Source organism: Notolepis coatsorum (genome assembly GCF_963971535.1).
Source record: "Notolepis coatsorum genome assembly, chromosome: 4".
Classification (NCBI taxonomy): domain Eukaryota; kingdom Metazoa; phylum Chordata; class Actinopteri; order Aulopiformes; family Paralepididae; genus Notolepis; species Notolepis coatsorum.
The window spans coordinates 135,895,324-135,912,114 of NC_140168.1; the positions used below are offsets into that span (position 1 = coordinate 135,895,324).

At 43.9% G+C, this 16,791-nt stretch overlaps 1 protein-coding gene across 1 annotated transcript in view; it reads right to left on the reverse strand.

The window, feature by feature from the left end:
- The window catches only part of LOC311226705 (zeta-sarcoglycan-like), a gene marked incomplete at both ends in the record, with an annotated part of 330,059 nt that overhangs the window by 184,123 nt on the left and 129,145 nt on the right, over positions 1-16,791 (reverse strand). The window contains one exon of the mRNA XM_084312117.1: positions 3,692-3,779. Coding sequence (XP_084168243.1) covers positions 3,692-3,779 — 88 coding nt within the window. The remainder of the gene's footprint in view (positions 1-3,691; positions 3,780-16,791) is intronic.

The following is a 16,791-nucleotide window of genomic DNA, read 5'->3' on the forward strand; positions in this document are numbered from 1 at the left end:
CTATTTTATCATTTTTTGCCTATTTTTAAACTGAATCAAACCGCACTTTTTTAATCTAATCTATTCTATTTTATTATTTGTATTACTGAAAAACTGTGGTTTACCTTACCTTGCTACCTCTCTATCTTTTTTAAATGTTTTATGCTCGCTTATTTATGCCTGTATTTTTTACTGTTGTGAAGCACTTTGAACTGCAATTTCTGTATGAAAAGTGCTATACAAATAAAGTTATTAAGAGAGTGCTTAGACCTCTTACGCCACCCAGCCGCGCCAACTCAAGGACACGTCTTCTACACACTGCCCGGGAGGAGCTGGAATCGAACCGGGAACCTTCTGATTACCAGACGAGCGCTCTACCTTCTGAGCCACTAATGTAAGAAGGATGGACACTGATGAGTCTTTGCACCAGAGGAGCCACATCGAGAAACCGTTCCCCTGACAAACATGTTCACTCTGTAAAAACTCTTGCTTCTGTGTAATTGGTTTTGTGTTTTATTCTCCCCAACAAAAGGAATTTAAACACTTCCATCTCTCCGCCATTAATCCACTGTCCTTCTCGTGAGGGCGGCCGCTGTGGAGCTTCATCATTCTGTCGCCAGATTTCATCTCATTTCGTCCAGAAACGGGGGGTCCCTCCACAAGACGCCACATTTTCAGCGGACGGTCGAGTGCAACCAAAAAAAGCGTCCCGTCACAAGTCTGGTGGAATCACCACCAATTCCCCTGAAACGCACACTGACTAAATAAAATCAATAGCTATTAATGTGAATACGGTTAAGCAGGTTCTTTGCTTTCCTAGTGGTCGTTAATCATGTGAATTACTTTGGTCATTGAATGACGACTCAACTTGATGATAATCAGACAATATGGGTACATCAGAGGTTAATGCCTGAGGAAGAACTAGTGTCTCCAGGGCCAGAGACGGAGGAGGGTTCACTAGGAGTCAAAGATTAATTGTGGCTCTAATCCTGATTAAAGTCCTTAATGAAATGGGATCGATCAGGCGATATACAATAGGAGCCAAATGAAACTGGCTTTGTCTTTACTCGACAGTGTGAATGTGCAGAAATAAATAAATAAATGCACATATAAAAGATAATATGTATATTTTTTAGGGATGTCCGATATTATCGCCCGACCGATATTATCGGCCGATATCGGCAGTAAAATGTGATATCGGAAAATATCGGTATCGGTTTAAAAAAAATTAAAAACAATAACAATATTTGTTATGTATATATCCAGTGAAATTATTAGTTACCTGAAATTATTCCGTTTTTTGGACGGGGAAACCCTGCATATATCGGTATCGGTTGATATCGGTAGATATCGGTATCGGAAATTAAGAGTTGGACAATATCGGAATATCGGTATCGGTAAAAAAGCCAATATCGAGCATCCCTAATATTTTTGATTGATTGATTGATGTTTAAATGTTTTGTCTTACATACAGATGTATGGCCAGCCCATATGGGTTTACAAGACACATAAACAATAAGTATATAGTATACTTAACGCTTTCTCCGCCGATGACGTGTTTACACGTCATTCCTTGCCATGCGTAATCTGCCAATGACGGGTTACGGCGTCTTTGAGATCAATATTTCATATTTTCGTCATGGTATTCACATTTCACCCACGGAGTCTTTGCTGGTGTTGTAGGACTCCGCTCAACTCTGCAACGCTTCAATACCGCCACCTGGTGGCCGATCGGCGAGTTGCCAAAACCGGAAGTGGCCAGAAGTGCTTAGTCCGTCCCCTATTCCGTCCGGCCACTCGCTATCGCTCGCGGGACTCTATCCAGACACCGTGCATATCGATCCGTTGCCATAACTCAATAAACAACATCATTGGATATTAGTATTATACAAACCGGAACTGGATCACCTAGATCAACATCACATAACTGGGATCTGTTTGCGCCAGTGTGATCACCCAACGGTAAGAGGAAGCTGCCGTGAGTTTCAGCGTTTTTGATTATTATTATCCATACAAACTGCTCTGATCTATATATCACCCATACTACATGAATCATTTAACGTCGGTCATTGCATTATAAATGACACCCCCCCCCCCCTCCGGTCACCAGCAGATTTTTAATATAACGTTGATCGGTATCAAACTGCATTTGATCATCTAATATATGCATTTATGGCTATATCTGCTATATCTCACGTTCTATGAAATACAGCAGAAAACGATAAAAACATATTTATACTCTGGACGGTATTTTAGTATGAATGTGTGAATGAAAAAGTAAAACGTTCCTACGTCCTGAACGATAGATAATTGATGTTGAATGGGCCATAGTAATGTCAATTTAGCAATACAATTTAAAAAGTTATAGCCCTGCAAAGAAGGTGAACATCTCCATAGACAAATAGTGCTGGCAGAGAGGCTACAAGGATGGATATAAGCTCCGGCAGAGAATGGGTTAATAAGTATATATAGACCAAGATGGCCACAAAAAATTCAACAAAATAAAACATAACAAGCTGTAAACAATGTACTTCAAAGAAACAAGAGGAATTCATATAAAATGATATAGGATATAAATATAATGTGTTTTGTCTCAAGTGCCATGCTTTCTCCAAAAATCCTGCAAAACTGAAAATCTCCTCCACAAAAAAACAACTCAACATACAACTCTCAGACTGCCAAAACAAATCCGGATTTACAAATAGAATTTTCTCTAATAAAGCCCTCCTCCAATCGATGTACAAGGTCAGGGGGCAGTGAAAAACAAAATGAAATTCATCCTCCACCACCCCCAGATCACAGAGAACACACAACCGCTCGTCCTCAGGTTTACCTTGGAATCTACCCACTTCCACAGCCAATGGCAGGGTGCCAGACCTCAACTGGGCACACAGAGACCTCTGTCTTCTCTTTAAGTTTAACATTACATAAGGTTCAGTAAAATACTCATCTTTAATTTCAACATATTTTCCATATCTCCACCTTCCACTTCCACCTGATGGATTGTTGATAATTTTGTTTTAATTATGTGAACCTTACACTGCAGATCGTTCATAAAAACCATACTTAAATCAGCAGAAGAAAATATCATGGACATCTCTCTTGACCAGGGATGACCGTGTGCTCTGTAACCCTTTCACTGCCACACGACAGAAGGTTAACCCTAGCGGAGCTAATGATGCTAATGATGGAGCATCGCCGTCGGTTGTGTGATGGTAAAGGGCTAACCTTCTGTATTGTCACAGTGAAAGGGTTAACCGGCTGTCGTGTGGCAGTGAAAGGGTTATATCTTTTTAGGATAAGTGTAAAGCTGATCATCAACGCTGGTGTCTCATGGAGGACATGAGGAGGACACTCACCCACTGTCAGCTGGCCTGTGGGCCGGCCCTGGCTGTTACTCACCCACTGTCAGCTGGCCTGTGGGCCGGCCCTGGAGGACACTCACCCACTGTCAGCTGGCCTGTGGGCCGGCCCTGGAGGACACTCACCCACTGTCAGCTGGCCTGTGGGCCGGCCCTGGAGGACACTCACCCACTGTCAGCTGGCCTGTGGGCCGGCCCTGGAGGACACTCACCCACTGTCAGCTGGCCTGTGGGCCGGCCCTGGAGGCTGTTACTCACCCACTGTCAGCTGGCCTGTGGGCCGGCCCTGGAGGCTGTTACTCACCCACTGTCAGCTGGCCTGTGAGCCGGCCCTGGAGGCTGTTACTCACCCACTGTCAGCTGGCCTGTGAGCCGGCCCTGGCTGTTACGAGAGTTCACTGTTACGCTCTTCTCTGACTGCAAGACCAATGAGCTGTCCTAGAGGAAGGAGAGAGAGAGAGAGAGAGAGAGAGAGAGAGAGAGAGAGAGAGAGAGAGAGAGAGAGAGAGAGAGAGAGAGAGAGAGAGAGAGGAGGGAGAGGGAGAGGGAGAGATTTTTAAAAAAATTTAAACACAATTTTATTTTCTCACTCAGCAATAAACAATACATCAGAATGTATAACGCAAAACACAGAACAGCAAATCAAATCAAGAAAAATAAAAGACAAACTTCACATCAGAACAGAGCCAAAAACCAACTCCAACTCCTCCACAGTACACAACACCCACGTGTAACACCACATCATCTCAAACTCTGCTACATTGCTGGTCAACTGGTAAAAATGAAAATCTGTTCGCAACCTTGCCTGTACCATACATCTAAATAAGATAGTGGTATCTACCAGCACCGAATCCTCAATCTTTTTCCTCCTGCTTAGATAAATGGCCATTTTTGCCTGACCCAGCAGGAAGTTGAAGAGCTTACACTTTAACCTCCTCTTACTGCTGTACTTGTACCCCAAAATAAACATCTCTGGAGTAAGATGTTCATCAAACATCACAAACATACGGTGGTTTGTACAGTGCTCTCCACTCAGGCCTCTGAGCCTCCTGCAGGCCCAGATGAGCTCTCCACGGAGTGTCAACCCTATGCCTGTTTTGATTCAACACTTTGACACACAGGTAATACATAGCTTTGCCCACCATGGTGCTCAGCCTGCAATCAGCAGCACTGCTCACCTCTAACAGACAACCATCACATTTAAAAACAGGACTAAGTTTCACCTCAGGAAAAGAATCATTTTCAACAGGCAATAACTGACCATTACAATAATCAACACACATTTCCAGTTCATCATCAGTCAGCTGCTGTTTCCAGCCTCCCAGTAGGCGGCCCATCACCCTGACAGACCTGACAGACCAGGAAGCATACTAGGACCGCTACTATTCCTAATTTATGCAAATGACATGTCGTCAGCTTGTGACTGCAACTTGTTCCTGTTTGCGGACGACTCAGCCCTGCTGGTCTCTGACAAGAACAAGTTACAGGTTGAAAAAGCCCTCAGCTCGGAACTAGGCAAAATCTGCATATGGCTCGCCGACAACAAACTATCATTACACATGGGCAAAACAGAGTCAATTCTCTTCGGTTCAAATAACAAACTCAGCAAGACCGACGGCTTCTCGGTTACAGTGGGTGACAATATTGTCACAAGGAAAGATGAAATTACCTACCTGGGTTCCATCCTAGAGGCTAATCTTTCCTGTGACAAAATGGCATCCAATGTAATAAAAAAAGTCAACCAACGAACGCGATTCTTGTACCGGATCTCCGCTCTGGTAAACAAGAAAACCCTGAAGACTCTAGCAGGAGCACTCATTCAAGGGTACTACGACTATGCTTGCACCTCATGGTACCAAAGCACCTCAAAGGCACTAAAAAACAAATTACAAACATCTCAAAACAAGCTAGTCAGACTACTACTTGACCTGACTCCTAGAACCCACCTCACCCCTGCCCACTTTGACAACCTAGGATGGCTTAGAGTAGACGACAGAGTACAGCAACTTGCAATGGGCCTGGTCTACAAGATACACTACGCGACCAAGGTACCCATGTACATGTCAAAATACTTCCCAAAGGTCAGTGAATACCACGATCACAACACCAGAGGGAGCTCCACAAATCATGTAAAACCCAGATTCGGATCAAACAAGGGACTAAACACGTTTCGCAATTATGCCACATCAATGTGGAACGCCCTGCCTAAAGCTGTAAAGGAATGTGAATCACTACCCACCTTCAAAAACACTCTCAAAAAACACCTACGTGAGACTGCAATTCGAAACTGGCCCCTACAAATGTCCTAACCTAGTTGTACAGTAAATGACCAAGTAAGGCTTTGTCAATATTCCAATGTACAGTGTAAAATGTGTGTGTGTCCCCTTCCCAACCCCCCCCCCCCCCCCCACCTCCAATGTACAGCCCTCACTCAACCCACCCAACCCCACCCCACCCAACCAACCTCCTCCAATGTACAGTTTCTATGCCAAATGTATATACACTCCTTTTCTGGACACTTTTGTATCACAAACAGTACTGTATTTGCAAATCTGATATGTCATAAATGTATAGATGTAGCAGTACTGTCTATCTGTATGTCATGTATGTCATATATGTTATGATGAATTGAAAATGGGGGACCCTGATGTAAACAAGTCGAAAGTCTTTCTCTGGTCTGCATCCCCTTAACAATTGTATGTATTGAGCTGTACTGTACTGTACCCATTCTGCAATCTGTTAATAAACTTTTCAATCAATCAATCAATCACCTTGTGCCCAGCTGTGAGGCCAGACCTGCAGCATTATCAAAAAGGGGACCGCACACCTCCAGCACATTGCCCAACATGAAGATTTTTGCCTCACACAGCCTTTGCTTCAGCGCTGGCTCGGCCCCACCCTGAAAACGAGTCCCATGAACCACCGGCTCCCTCAGAAGCCAGTACAAAGAGTCACCGTTCTTCAGTCTCTCTTTCGTAAACAAGCCCCACACTGTTAACAGTCCCTTGTAGAAACGGGGCAGGTTTTTCATTGTACATCCCTTTAAATCCACGAGGAACAGTGGCTCAGCCAGACCTAGTCCACACCGCTTCAGTATGGCTTGGGCCACAGGTCTCCAGACCAGATCAGCCGGTCCTGTCAGGAGTCTCTGAATGAAACGGAGCCTGAAAGGAGCTCCCCTACTTGCCAAGTTGACAAGCCCCTGTCCCCCTTCCTCCTTGGGCAGGAAAAGGACACTCTGTGGGACCCAGTGCAACCGGTCCCAGAAGAAGTCCACCATCAACCCCTGCACCTTAGACAGCAGGTTCAGCGGCGGGTCCGTACACGCTAGCCGATGCCACAGCATGGAGGACACAAGATTGTTGATAATAAGGATCCGACCTTTCAGCGACAGTTTCAGAAGAATCCATTTCCATCGCTTCAGCCGGCCCTCCACTTGCTCTACCACACCGTCCCAATTCTTGGAAGAAAATACCTCATCCCCAAGATAAATCCCCAAGTACTTTAGGCCTCCCCTCTTCCATGTCAGGCCTCCAGGTAGCACAAGTCCATCAATTGGCCCTTGACCCACTGCTAAGGCCTCACTCTTCTGCCAGTTCACCCTAGCAGAGGAGAGAGTACTAAAAGCTATCACAGTAGATTGTACAATGTTAATGTCGTGCTGGGATTTTACCACAATCATGACATCATCAGCATATGCAGACAGTTTGAATTTTATGTCACAATCCGGAAAAGAAAAACCCGACAAATGAGTCCTTAATCTGTGTAACAGCGGCTCTATGGCCAGACAGTACAACATCCCTGATAAAGAACAGCCCTGTCGGACTCCCCTCTGAACCTCAAAAGGCGCACTTAAAACACCTCTTTTGGCCATTCTTGCTCTCCAAACCAAAGAAAAAGTGAGACGGAGCATCCATCTGGACCACGTTTTGAAAAACGGGACCTAACCAGAGCGCCCCTAGCAGAGATACCCAGCAGGTCAGACAGAGCTGATTTTTTCCTTTTGAAAACGTCAATATGTTCTCTTTCTCCAGTGGAGCCTGCCAACTCCTGCATCGCCATCATCCTTCTCTCTCCAGAACTCTCATAGATCTGGCCATGTCTCTTGTAACATTGAGAGTGTACTGTAGGCTGTTTAATATGTACTTTACCTACATCCCACCACTGTTGCAGTGAGCTAAAGTCACCATAAGTTTGCCTATAGTCAGCCCAAAAAGACCTAAAAGCATCCTTAAAACCATTGTCAGATAACAGAGAAACATTAAAGTGGCAATATGCACTTTTACACTTTACATTTTTTATAAAAATGGAACACTGCACAAGGGAGTGGTCAGAGAAACCCACCGGACTTATCGAACAGCTTGTGACCACACTTATGTGATGTTCAAAACAATACAAACGATCAAACCTGGCTAACGATAAATAATTATCCCTGGAATGAGCCCAGGTATACTGACACTGATTAATGTGGAGATATCTCCAAATATCACACAGTTCAAGGGTTTCAACCAGTCGTATAAGACAGGCTTTAGAAGCCGCGTGCAGCTCCTGATGATTCCATTCTCTTCGGTTCAAATAACAAACTCAGCAAGACCGACGGCTTCTCAGTTACAGTGGGTGACAATATTGTCACAAGGAAAGACGAAATTACCTACCTGGGTTTCATCCTAGAGGCAAATCTTTCCTGTGACAAAATGGCATCCAATGTAATAAAAAAAAGTCAACCAACGAACTAGATTCTTGTACCGGATCTCCTCTCTGGTAAACAAGAATACCCTGAAGACTCTGGCAGGAGCACTCATTCAAGGGTACTATGACTATGCGTGCACCTCATGGTACCAAAGCACCTCAAAGGCGCTTAAAACAAAATTACAAACATCACAAAACAAACTGGTCAGACTACTACTTGACCTGAACCCCAGAACCCACCTCACCCCTGCCCACTTTGACAACCTAGGATGGCTTAGAGTAGACTACAGAGTACAGCAACTTGCAATGGGCCTGGTCTACAAGATACACTATACGACCGGGGTGCCCATGTACATGTCAAAATACTTCCCAAAGGTCAGTGAATACCACAACCACTACACCAGAGGAAGCTCAACAAATCATGTTAAACCCAGATTCGGCTCAAACAAGGGACTAAACACGTTTCGCAATTATGCCACAACAATGTGGAACGCCCTACCCAAAGCTGTAAAGGAATGTGAATCCCTGCCCACATTCAAAACCGCTCTTAAAGAGCACCTACGGGAGGCTGCAATTTGAAACTGGCCACCGTAAATGCCCAAAACCCCCACCACCTCCTAATAGACAGTCTCCTCCCCACCGCATGTATATATTCCCTCCCCGCCGTATGTATATTTCCCTCCCACCCACCCACCCCCTCCTAATGTACAGTCCCCTCCCCATCATATGTATATACTCTGTCAGGATCTAGGGGTAACAGTACTGTATATTTGAATACCGCTTATGTCACAAATGTATCAGTACCAAATACCTATATGTCCCTATGCCATAAATGTCATGTATGTTGTGTATGTCATAAATGTCTATATGAATTGAAAATGGGGGACCCTGATGGAAACAAGACAAACGTCTTTCTCAGGTCTGCATCCCCTTAACAATTGTATGTATTGAGCCGTACTGTATTGTACCCATTCTGCAATCTGTTAAATAAAGTTTTCATTCATTAATTCATTCATTCATTAATTCATTCATTCATTCATTCATTCATTCATTCATTCATTCATTCATTCATTCATTCATTCATTCATTCATTCATTCATTCATTCATTCATTCATTCATTCATTCATTCATTCCTGTCTAACACCGGATTTTCAGTGCAGTTAAAATCACCACCCACAAACAGATACTCCTCACCACTACAAGCACTAAGAGTCTTTTTTAACTCATCCAAAAACAATAACCTTTCCAACCCCACTGTTGGAGCGTATACATTTACAAAGCACATCTTTTTTTTCAAATACAGCACAGAGTTTAAGCAACCTGCCTGGAACGATCTCATCAACAATACATGAAGCAGGTTCGATTCGACACAAACCACCATTGACCTCATTTTGACCTCTGACAAGTCCATGATCTCCAGTAAAGGGGTGATAGCATGCGGGTTAAGTGATCATTATATGATTTTCTGTACCCGCAAAAAGCTAAAACAGAAGGCCGGCTGTCACAAAACAGTCACATCTAGAGACCTCAAAACTTACTCTAGAGAGGCCTTTAACCTAGAACTGGGGAGCTTGGACTGGTCAGATGAGCTCAGTGGTACACAGGTTGAAGAAACATGGCTTGGATTCAAAACCAAATTCACAGCAATACTCAACAACATGGCACCGATAAGAACCACCAGGGTTAAAAATCGCGCTGAGGCATGGATGCACACTGAAATACTGGCCGCTATGAAAACCAGAGACAAAAAATGCTCTGAACTTCATAAAAGTCAGACAAAGCTTTCCAAAAGCTCAAACAGTGAACTCCAAGCCCACGTGGTTGAACTAAAAATCCAAAGAAACAGACTAAGAAATGACGTAAACACCATGATCAGAACCGCAAAAAGAAATTTCATCAACGACAAAACTGAGGAAAACAAAAACAAACCCCGCGAACTTTGGAAATTACTCAATAATCAACTAGGCTGCAGTAAAAAACTTAAAACCAGATTCTCAAACATAAACATAAAGACGGACAACACGCTCATCACAGACAAGCTGGATGTAGCCAATTACTTAAACATCTTCTTCACAAACATAGCCACAACACTGGTAAACAAACTACCCTCCCACTCAGGGCATTATGGGGTAGAACACATAGTAGCATACTACAAAAACCTAGGGGTCCACAAAGACGACTTCAAACTTGAAATGGTAACAACCGATGAGGTACTCAAAAAATTGAGCGCCCTCCAACCTAACAAGGCCACTGGCCATGACAACATCCCCTCCAAATTCCTCAGAGACGCAGCAGCCGCCATCACCCCAGTCATCACACACATAATAAACCTCTCTATAAAACAGGGGCACGTCCCCAAGGACTTCAAAATTGCGAGAGTGACCCCTCTACACAAAAAGGGCAGCAAATTAGACCCAGGCAACTACCGCCCTGTTTCTATTCTTACCTCCATCTCGAAAGTCATGGAGAAAATAGTCTACGAACAGGTCGAAAAGTACCTGGCGGAAAAAAACCTAATCTACGAATTCCAATCTGGCTTCAGAACGTCCCACTCCACTGACACATGCCTCCTCTATTTGAACGACCACATCAAACAAGAGGTGGACGCTGGCAAATACTGCGGCATGGTCATGCTGGACCTACAAAAGGCCTTCGACACTGTCAATCACTCCATTCTAATGGACAAGCTAAAAGCAATTGGTTTTGATAGCCTATCAGTGAGCTGGATGCAATCCTACCTGGAGGGGAGAGAACAGATGGTAGAGGTAAACGGTACTCTATCCCCCCCCCTCACAGTGAGCTGTGGTGTTCCACAAGGAAGCATACTAGGACCGCTACTCTTCCTAATTTATGCAAATGACATGTCGTCAGCCTGTGACTGCAACTTGTTCCTGTTTGCGGACGACTCAGCCCTGCTGGTCTCTGACAAGAACAAATTGCAGGTTGAAAAAACCCTCAGCACGGAACTAGGCAAAATCTGCATATGGCTCGCTGATAACAAACTATCATTACACATGGGCAAAACAGAGTCCATTCTCTTCGGTTCAAATAACAAACTCAGCAAGACCGACGGCTTCTCAGTTACAGTGGGTGACAATATTGTCACAAGGAAAGACGAAATTACCTACCTGGGTTCCATCCTAGAGGCAAATCTTTCCTGTGACAAAATGGCATCCAATGTAATAAAAAAAGTCAACCAACGAACTAGATTCTTGTACCGGATCTCCTCTCTGGTAAACAAGAATACCCTGAGGACTCTGGCAGGAGCACTCATTCAAGGGTACTATGACTATGCGTGCACCTCATGGTACCAAAGCACCTCAAAGGCGCTTAAAACAAAATTACAAACATCACAAAACAAACTGGTCAGACTACTACTTGACCTGAACCCCAGAACCCACCTCACCCCTGCCCACTTTGCCAACCTAGGATGGCTTAGAGTAGACGACAGAGTACAGCAACTTGCAATGGGCCTGGTCTACAAGATACACTATACGACCGGGGTGCCCATGTACATGTCAAAATACTTCCCAAAGGTCAGTGAATACCACAACCACTACACCAGAGGAAGCTCAACAAATCATGTTAAACCCAGATTCGGCTCAAACAAGGGACTAAACACGTTTCGCAATTATGCCACAACAATGTGGAACGCCCTACCCAAAGCTGTAAAGGAATGTGAATCCCTGCCCACATTCAAAACCGCCCTTAAAGAGCACCTACGGGAGGCTGCAATTCGAAACTGGCCACCGTAAATGCCCAAAACCCCCACCACCTCCTAATAGACAGTCTCCTCCCCACCGCATGTATATATTCCCTCCCCGCCGTATGTATATTCCCCTCCCACCCACCCACCCCCTCCTAATGTACAGTCCCCTCCCCATCATATGTATATACTCTGTCAGGATCTAGGGGTAACAGTACTGTATATTTGAATACCGCCTATGTCACAAATGTATCAGTACTAAATACCTATATGTCCCTATGCCATAAATGTCATGTATGTTATGTATGTCATAAATGTCTATATGAATTGAAAATGGGGGACCCTGATGGAAACAAGACAAACGTCTTTCTCAGGTCTGCATCCCCTTAACAATTGTATGTATTGAGCCGTACTGTATTGTACCCATTCTGCAATCTGTTAAATAAAGTTTTCATTCATTCATTCATTCATTCAGGTAGAAAATCTCTAGAAAAAAGAATGCCAAACCCCCCACTATTAGGGGAGAGTGGGGTGAGTAGTGCCACTTTTTACTTAAAGTGCCTTTAAAGCAAGGGGATTACAGTAATGCCCCCAACTAAAATATGTACATATAGTTTAGGATGTTGTGCATCCCTGGGGACAATCACTTTGGATCTTAAATAAACTGTTTCAGAAATATAGCTTTAGAAAAAAAAGTGGTTTTGTGGCACAACTTGCCCCCGGTGCGGGGTAAGTTGTGACATTAGAGAGAATACACTGGGGTAAATTGTGCCATTGATAATTTTACGTGAAACAGACCATTTTAATCTCAAAAGCGGTAAAAGCATCCTGCAGATCTTCATCTCCTTTCCAACCTGACGTATAGTCTTCCCCTGTTGCACCTCTTTCACTGCTCTTTCCAACTTCTCAAGAGGAGTTGAAACCCTGTCTGTCTTCCATTTGTATATCTGCGTGGCATGATGGATTTTGGTCTAAAATTAAGAATATCACATAGTTTTAGTGATCAAATGCAAGAATGCAATGTACAATAACAATAAAATACAATAAAGTAATATATATAGTTAATAAAATAAGTTGGGGCAACTTAACAAAGAGAATATCTGGCACAACTTAACCCAGGCCCTTTGGCACAAATCACCCCAAGCCTACCATTTTGAAAAAAATGCATCCCCCAGCTGTTTTGAGCTAGCATCATGCTAACTGTATAGACTCATGGTGTAGCTTACTAAAGCACTAAAACATGTGTGAACTGTTTTCAAAGTTGTCTATAATTGTTCAAACATAGCAATCAAAAAACCTTGATCATACAAATTTTACTTTGGAGGGCAACATTTTTATTTTGAATTTAAATGTGCTTACCTCTCAAGCCAGGTGTCTCCCTTCTCTGCAGGTTGAGTGAAATGGATATCTCTTCAAAAATATGTTGTCACATGACCAACTTCTTCTATGGTTTTCTAGATAACAGGGGTGGAACTACATGCCCCTTGGCACTACTCACCCCACTCTCCCCTACTGCTCTTATGACTGAAGAAAGCTCCACCGCCCCACTCCCTCTTCCAGTCAGATTCATTCTCAACCGTACTGTGAGTTTCCTGAAGAAAAGTAACATTTAGCTTCTTGCCCCTGATCAGGCTGTACAGAGCAGCTCTCTTACTATCTTCTCTCTCTAGCACCATTAACGTTTAAAGACCCCAGTTTAAAGTCACACATGTTTAGTATACAGCAGCAACCAAACAATAACAAAAAACCCATTAGGCCTATATATCATCAACACCATCAGCCTCCTCATTGATTTTTGCTCTGACTTTTGACAACATTTTCTTTAAGCGGAATCCCTCTTGGTGAGAGAAAAAAGGTTGCCCTGCCTCCTCACCGCCCCTCATATGTATTGTGACAGAATCATGAAACTTCCTTAAATCAGGGAAAAACTCCTCCAATTTAATCGGTTTTCCTTTTGTATTTTTCAAAAATGTTTTTATCTGTTCGAAAGAGAACTCAGGCTGTTATAAATCACTCAAGAGCTCATCCTCCTCTTCCTCACTGCTACTACTACTGTTCTGTGACTGTGCCTGTTCTTTATTCCGTGTGCTTTCCCTTGTTTGAGAGGGGGCGGGGCTCTGCTCCTTCCTTGCTGCCTTCACGTCCTGCCTGCCAGTAGCCCTCGAAGTAGCCCTGCTTTTCCTCTTCCGTACAACCTTTGAATACTCCATATCTGTCTCATCTTCCTCAACCAGTACAGACTCCGCTATCTTGGTTGCCGTACTCTCCAAATCTTCTCTCACTTCAACCTGAATATCACTGTTCAAATCAATTAGCAGATTCCCCTGAAAAGTGCTGATGCTCTGAGCCTGCACAACATTTCCCCCGCTCTCTCCACTGTGTACCTGCGCTTTTGCAATAATTGCATCTGGCCGCTCACTCACAATTGTTTCTGCTGCTATGCGTGTGGCCACATTAGGTTTATTCACTGCAGTGCGGGCAGCTGCCGAAGGCGTATTCGCTGCTGTCTGACTGCTCTCAGCGGTCTTTGTGGCCTCAGCGCCAGCAGTCGGCTGTTTACCCATTTTCGCTGTGCACGAACGAATCAAATGCCCCGCTTCCCCAAAGCACTTCATTTTGCCTGAGCTCACATGAATGTCGTAGTCAAAATCGTCCAGCCTGAATTTGAAAACTAAACTCAGTTCCTCGTCTTTCTTTTTCAGAATTATATGTACTTGTCTCCTAAAAGACAAGTGTCGAGAAGTACCCCCGAGAGAGAACATTGTAATCGGTGAAACTAACTGCCCATGTCTTGACAATTCCTTCTTCAAAAGTCCATTCTTCAAAAATGGGGGGACATTCAAAATGATAACTTTTTTAGCTGGGTTCGGCGGAGTGACGAGTGGAAAACAGTAGTAAGTGTCTCCCGAATCACCACTCCACTTACTACCATCTGATTCACTTTATCGGTAGAATCAAGGAAAATTACAACTGCTTTATTCATTCTAGAAGCTGACTTAACACTCGCATATCCCACGACTGCGCCGATAGCCAAACAACATTCTTCCACTGACACACCGTGGTCTGGAGAGAGTCGCAAACCGTGTTTGCGTGTAAGCTTCTCCAAACCGGAGGGTACTCCTCCATGCTCCGCCATGCCTGTGTAAAGGCACGACGCAGCACTCACCAAACAATTGTCACTCTATACTACGGCTAAACTCAACAAAAACAACTAAAGCCAATACTCTCATAAAAGCACACAATAAATAAGCAACAGTCTAATTCATAACATTAAACACAACAAGTTAGGAAAAAAGTTTGAGTTTCACTCACACCGCAGACGCTCCTCCGCACCTCGCTCAAACACGCTCCACCATACACACGCATGCGCACAGAGAGAGAGAGAGAGATGAGATGAGAGAGAGAGCGAGAGATGAGAGAGAGGAGAGAGAGAGGGAGAGAGAGAGAGAGGTGAGAGAGAGAGGTGAGAGACAGAGAGAGAGAGAGAGAGAGAGAGAGAGAGAGAGAGAGAGAGAGAGAGAGAGAGAGAGAGAGAGAGAGAGAGAGAGAGAGAGAGAGAGAGAGAGAGAGAGAGAGAGAGAGAGAGAGAGAGAGAGAGAGAGAGAGGGGGGAGAGGGAGAGAGAGAGAGAGAGAGAGAGAGAGAGAGAGAGAGAGAGAGAGAGAGAGAGAGAGAGAGAGAGAGAGAGAGATAGAGAGAGAGAGACTTTGACTTTTGATATTCTTTATTAAAACATCTCAACTAAAAAACAGTCAGTAGAGACACAAAAATCTCACGGCATCTTCATAAAACCAACACACACAACCACACACGCCCACTCACCTGCACACCCACACCCACACCCACACCCACACACACACACACACACACACACACACACACACACACACACACACACACACACACACACACACACACACACACACACACCACACACATACACACATACACACACACACACACATACACACACACACACACACACACACACACACACACACACACACACACACACACACACACACACAACACACACACTCCCTTGGCTTACACGTGTAAACACACTCCACAAATAAACCAACAGGCATTTGCACAAACACACAAGTAGTATCCTCTTGTCTTGTGAACACAATACATATAATATATTATGTATATGTATATGTATGTATGTAAAACACGTAAACGCCCCAGCAACCCCCAAAAATGTTATTCGAAACACATAAAAGCCACTTGACATTCAAATACATATGCTCAGCCCCTCCTCCCCCACAGTACACATTGCATTCCCCAGTCCCCAGGCATTCATGAACGCATCAACATTATGTTGCAGTGAAAAATACATGAACTCTAATCTAAGGTGTGCAGAAATCATACCCCTCAACATAGGCACCGTTTCCATAGGACCAACACCCCTGATCCTATTCCTACAGGTCAGCCAGGACACAGGGGTAATTGATTTGTGGCGGTCGCTCAATCCAACTGCGCGAGATTTTTCCTTTTTCTCAGCAAGACACAAAACCTTTTCTAGAATAGATTATGTTTTTGCGTCCACTAGACTATTTGATAGTTTTGACGTTGAATTGGGGCCCATTGCATTGTCAGACCACAAATATTTACTTCTAAAGGGTTCACTCAGTAGAATGACATCCCGGGCCTCTAGATGGCGCTTTAACTCGACACTGCTGAAGAACAAGGAATTCAACCTGCAATTTAAAGAAAAACTCATTGAATTCCTGCAGTTTAATGCTGGATCGGTACAAGACCCCAGAATTTTATGGAACTCGGTTAAGGGTTTTATCAGGAGTAACACTACTCTCTTTGCCTCTAACCTCCGCAAGGAACGTCGTCTCTCCAAATTGGTAGAACTGGAAGGGCTTCACTCCACGTTGTTTTCCTCTTTGCAGCGCAACTACTCTGGTCGACTGGAGTTTCAAATTAAAATGTTGAAAAAGGAGATTAACTCCATTTTAAGACAAAAATCTGAATTTCAAATGCACAGAACAAGACAACATTATTACTTTCATGGCTCTAAACCTAGTCACCTACTAGCTATGA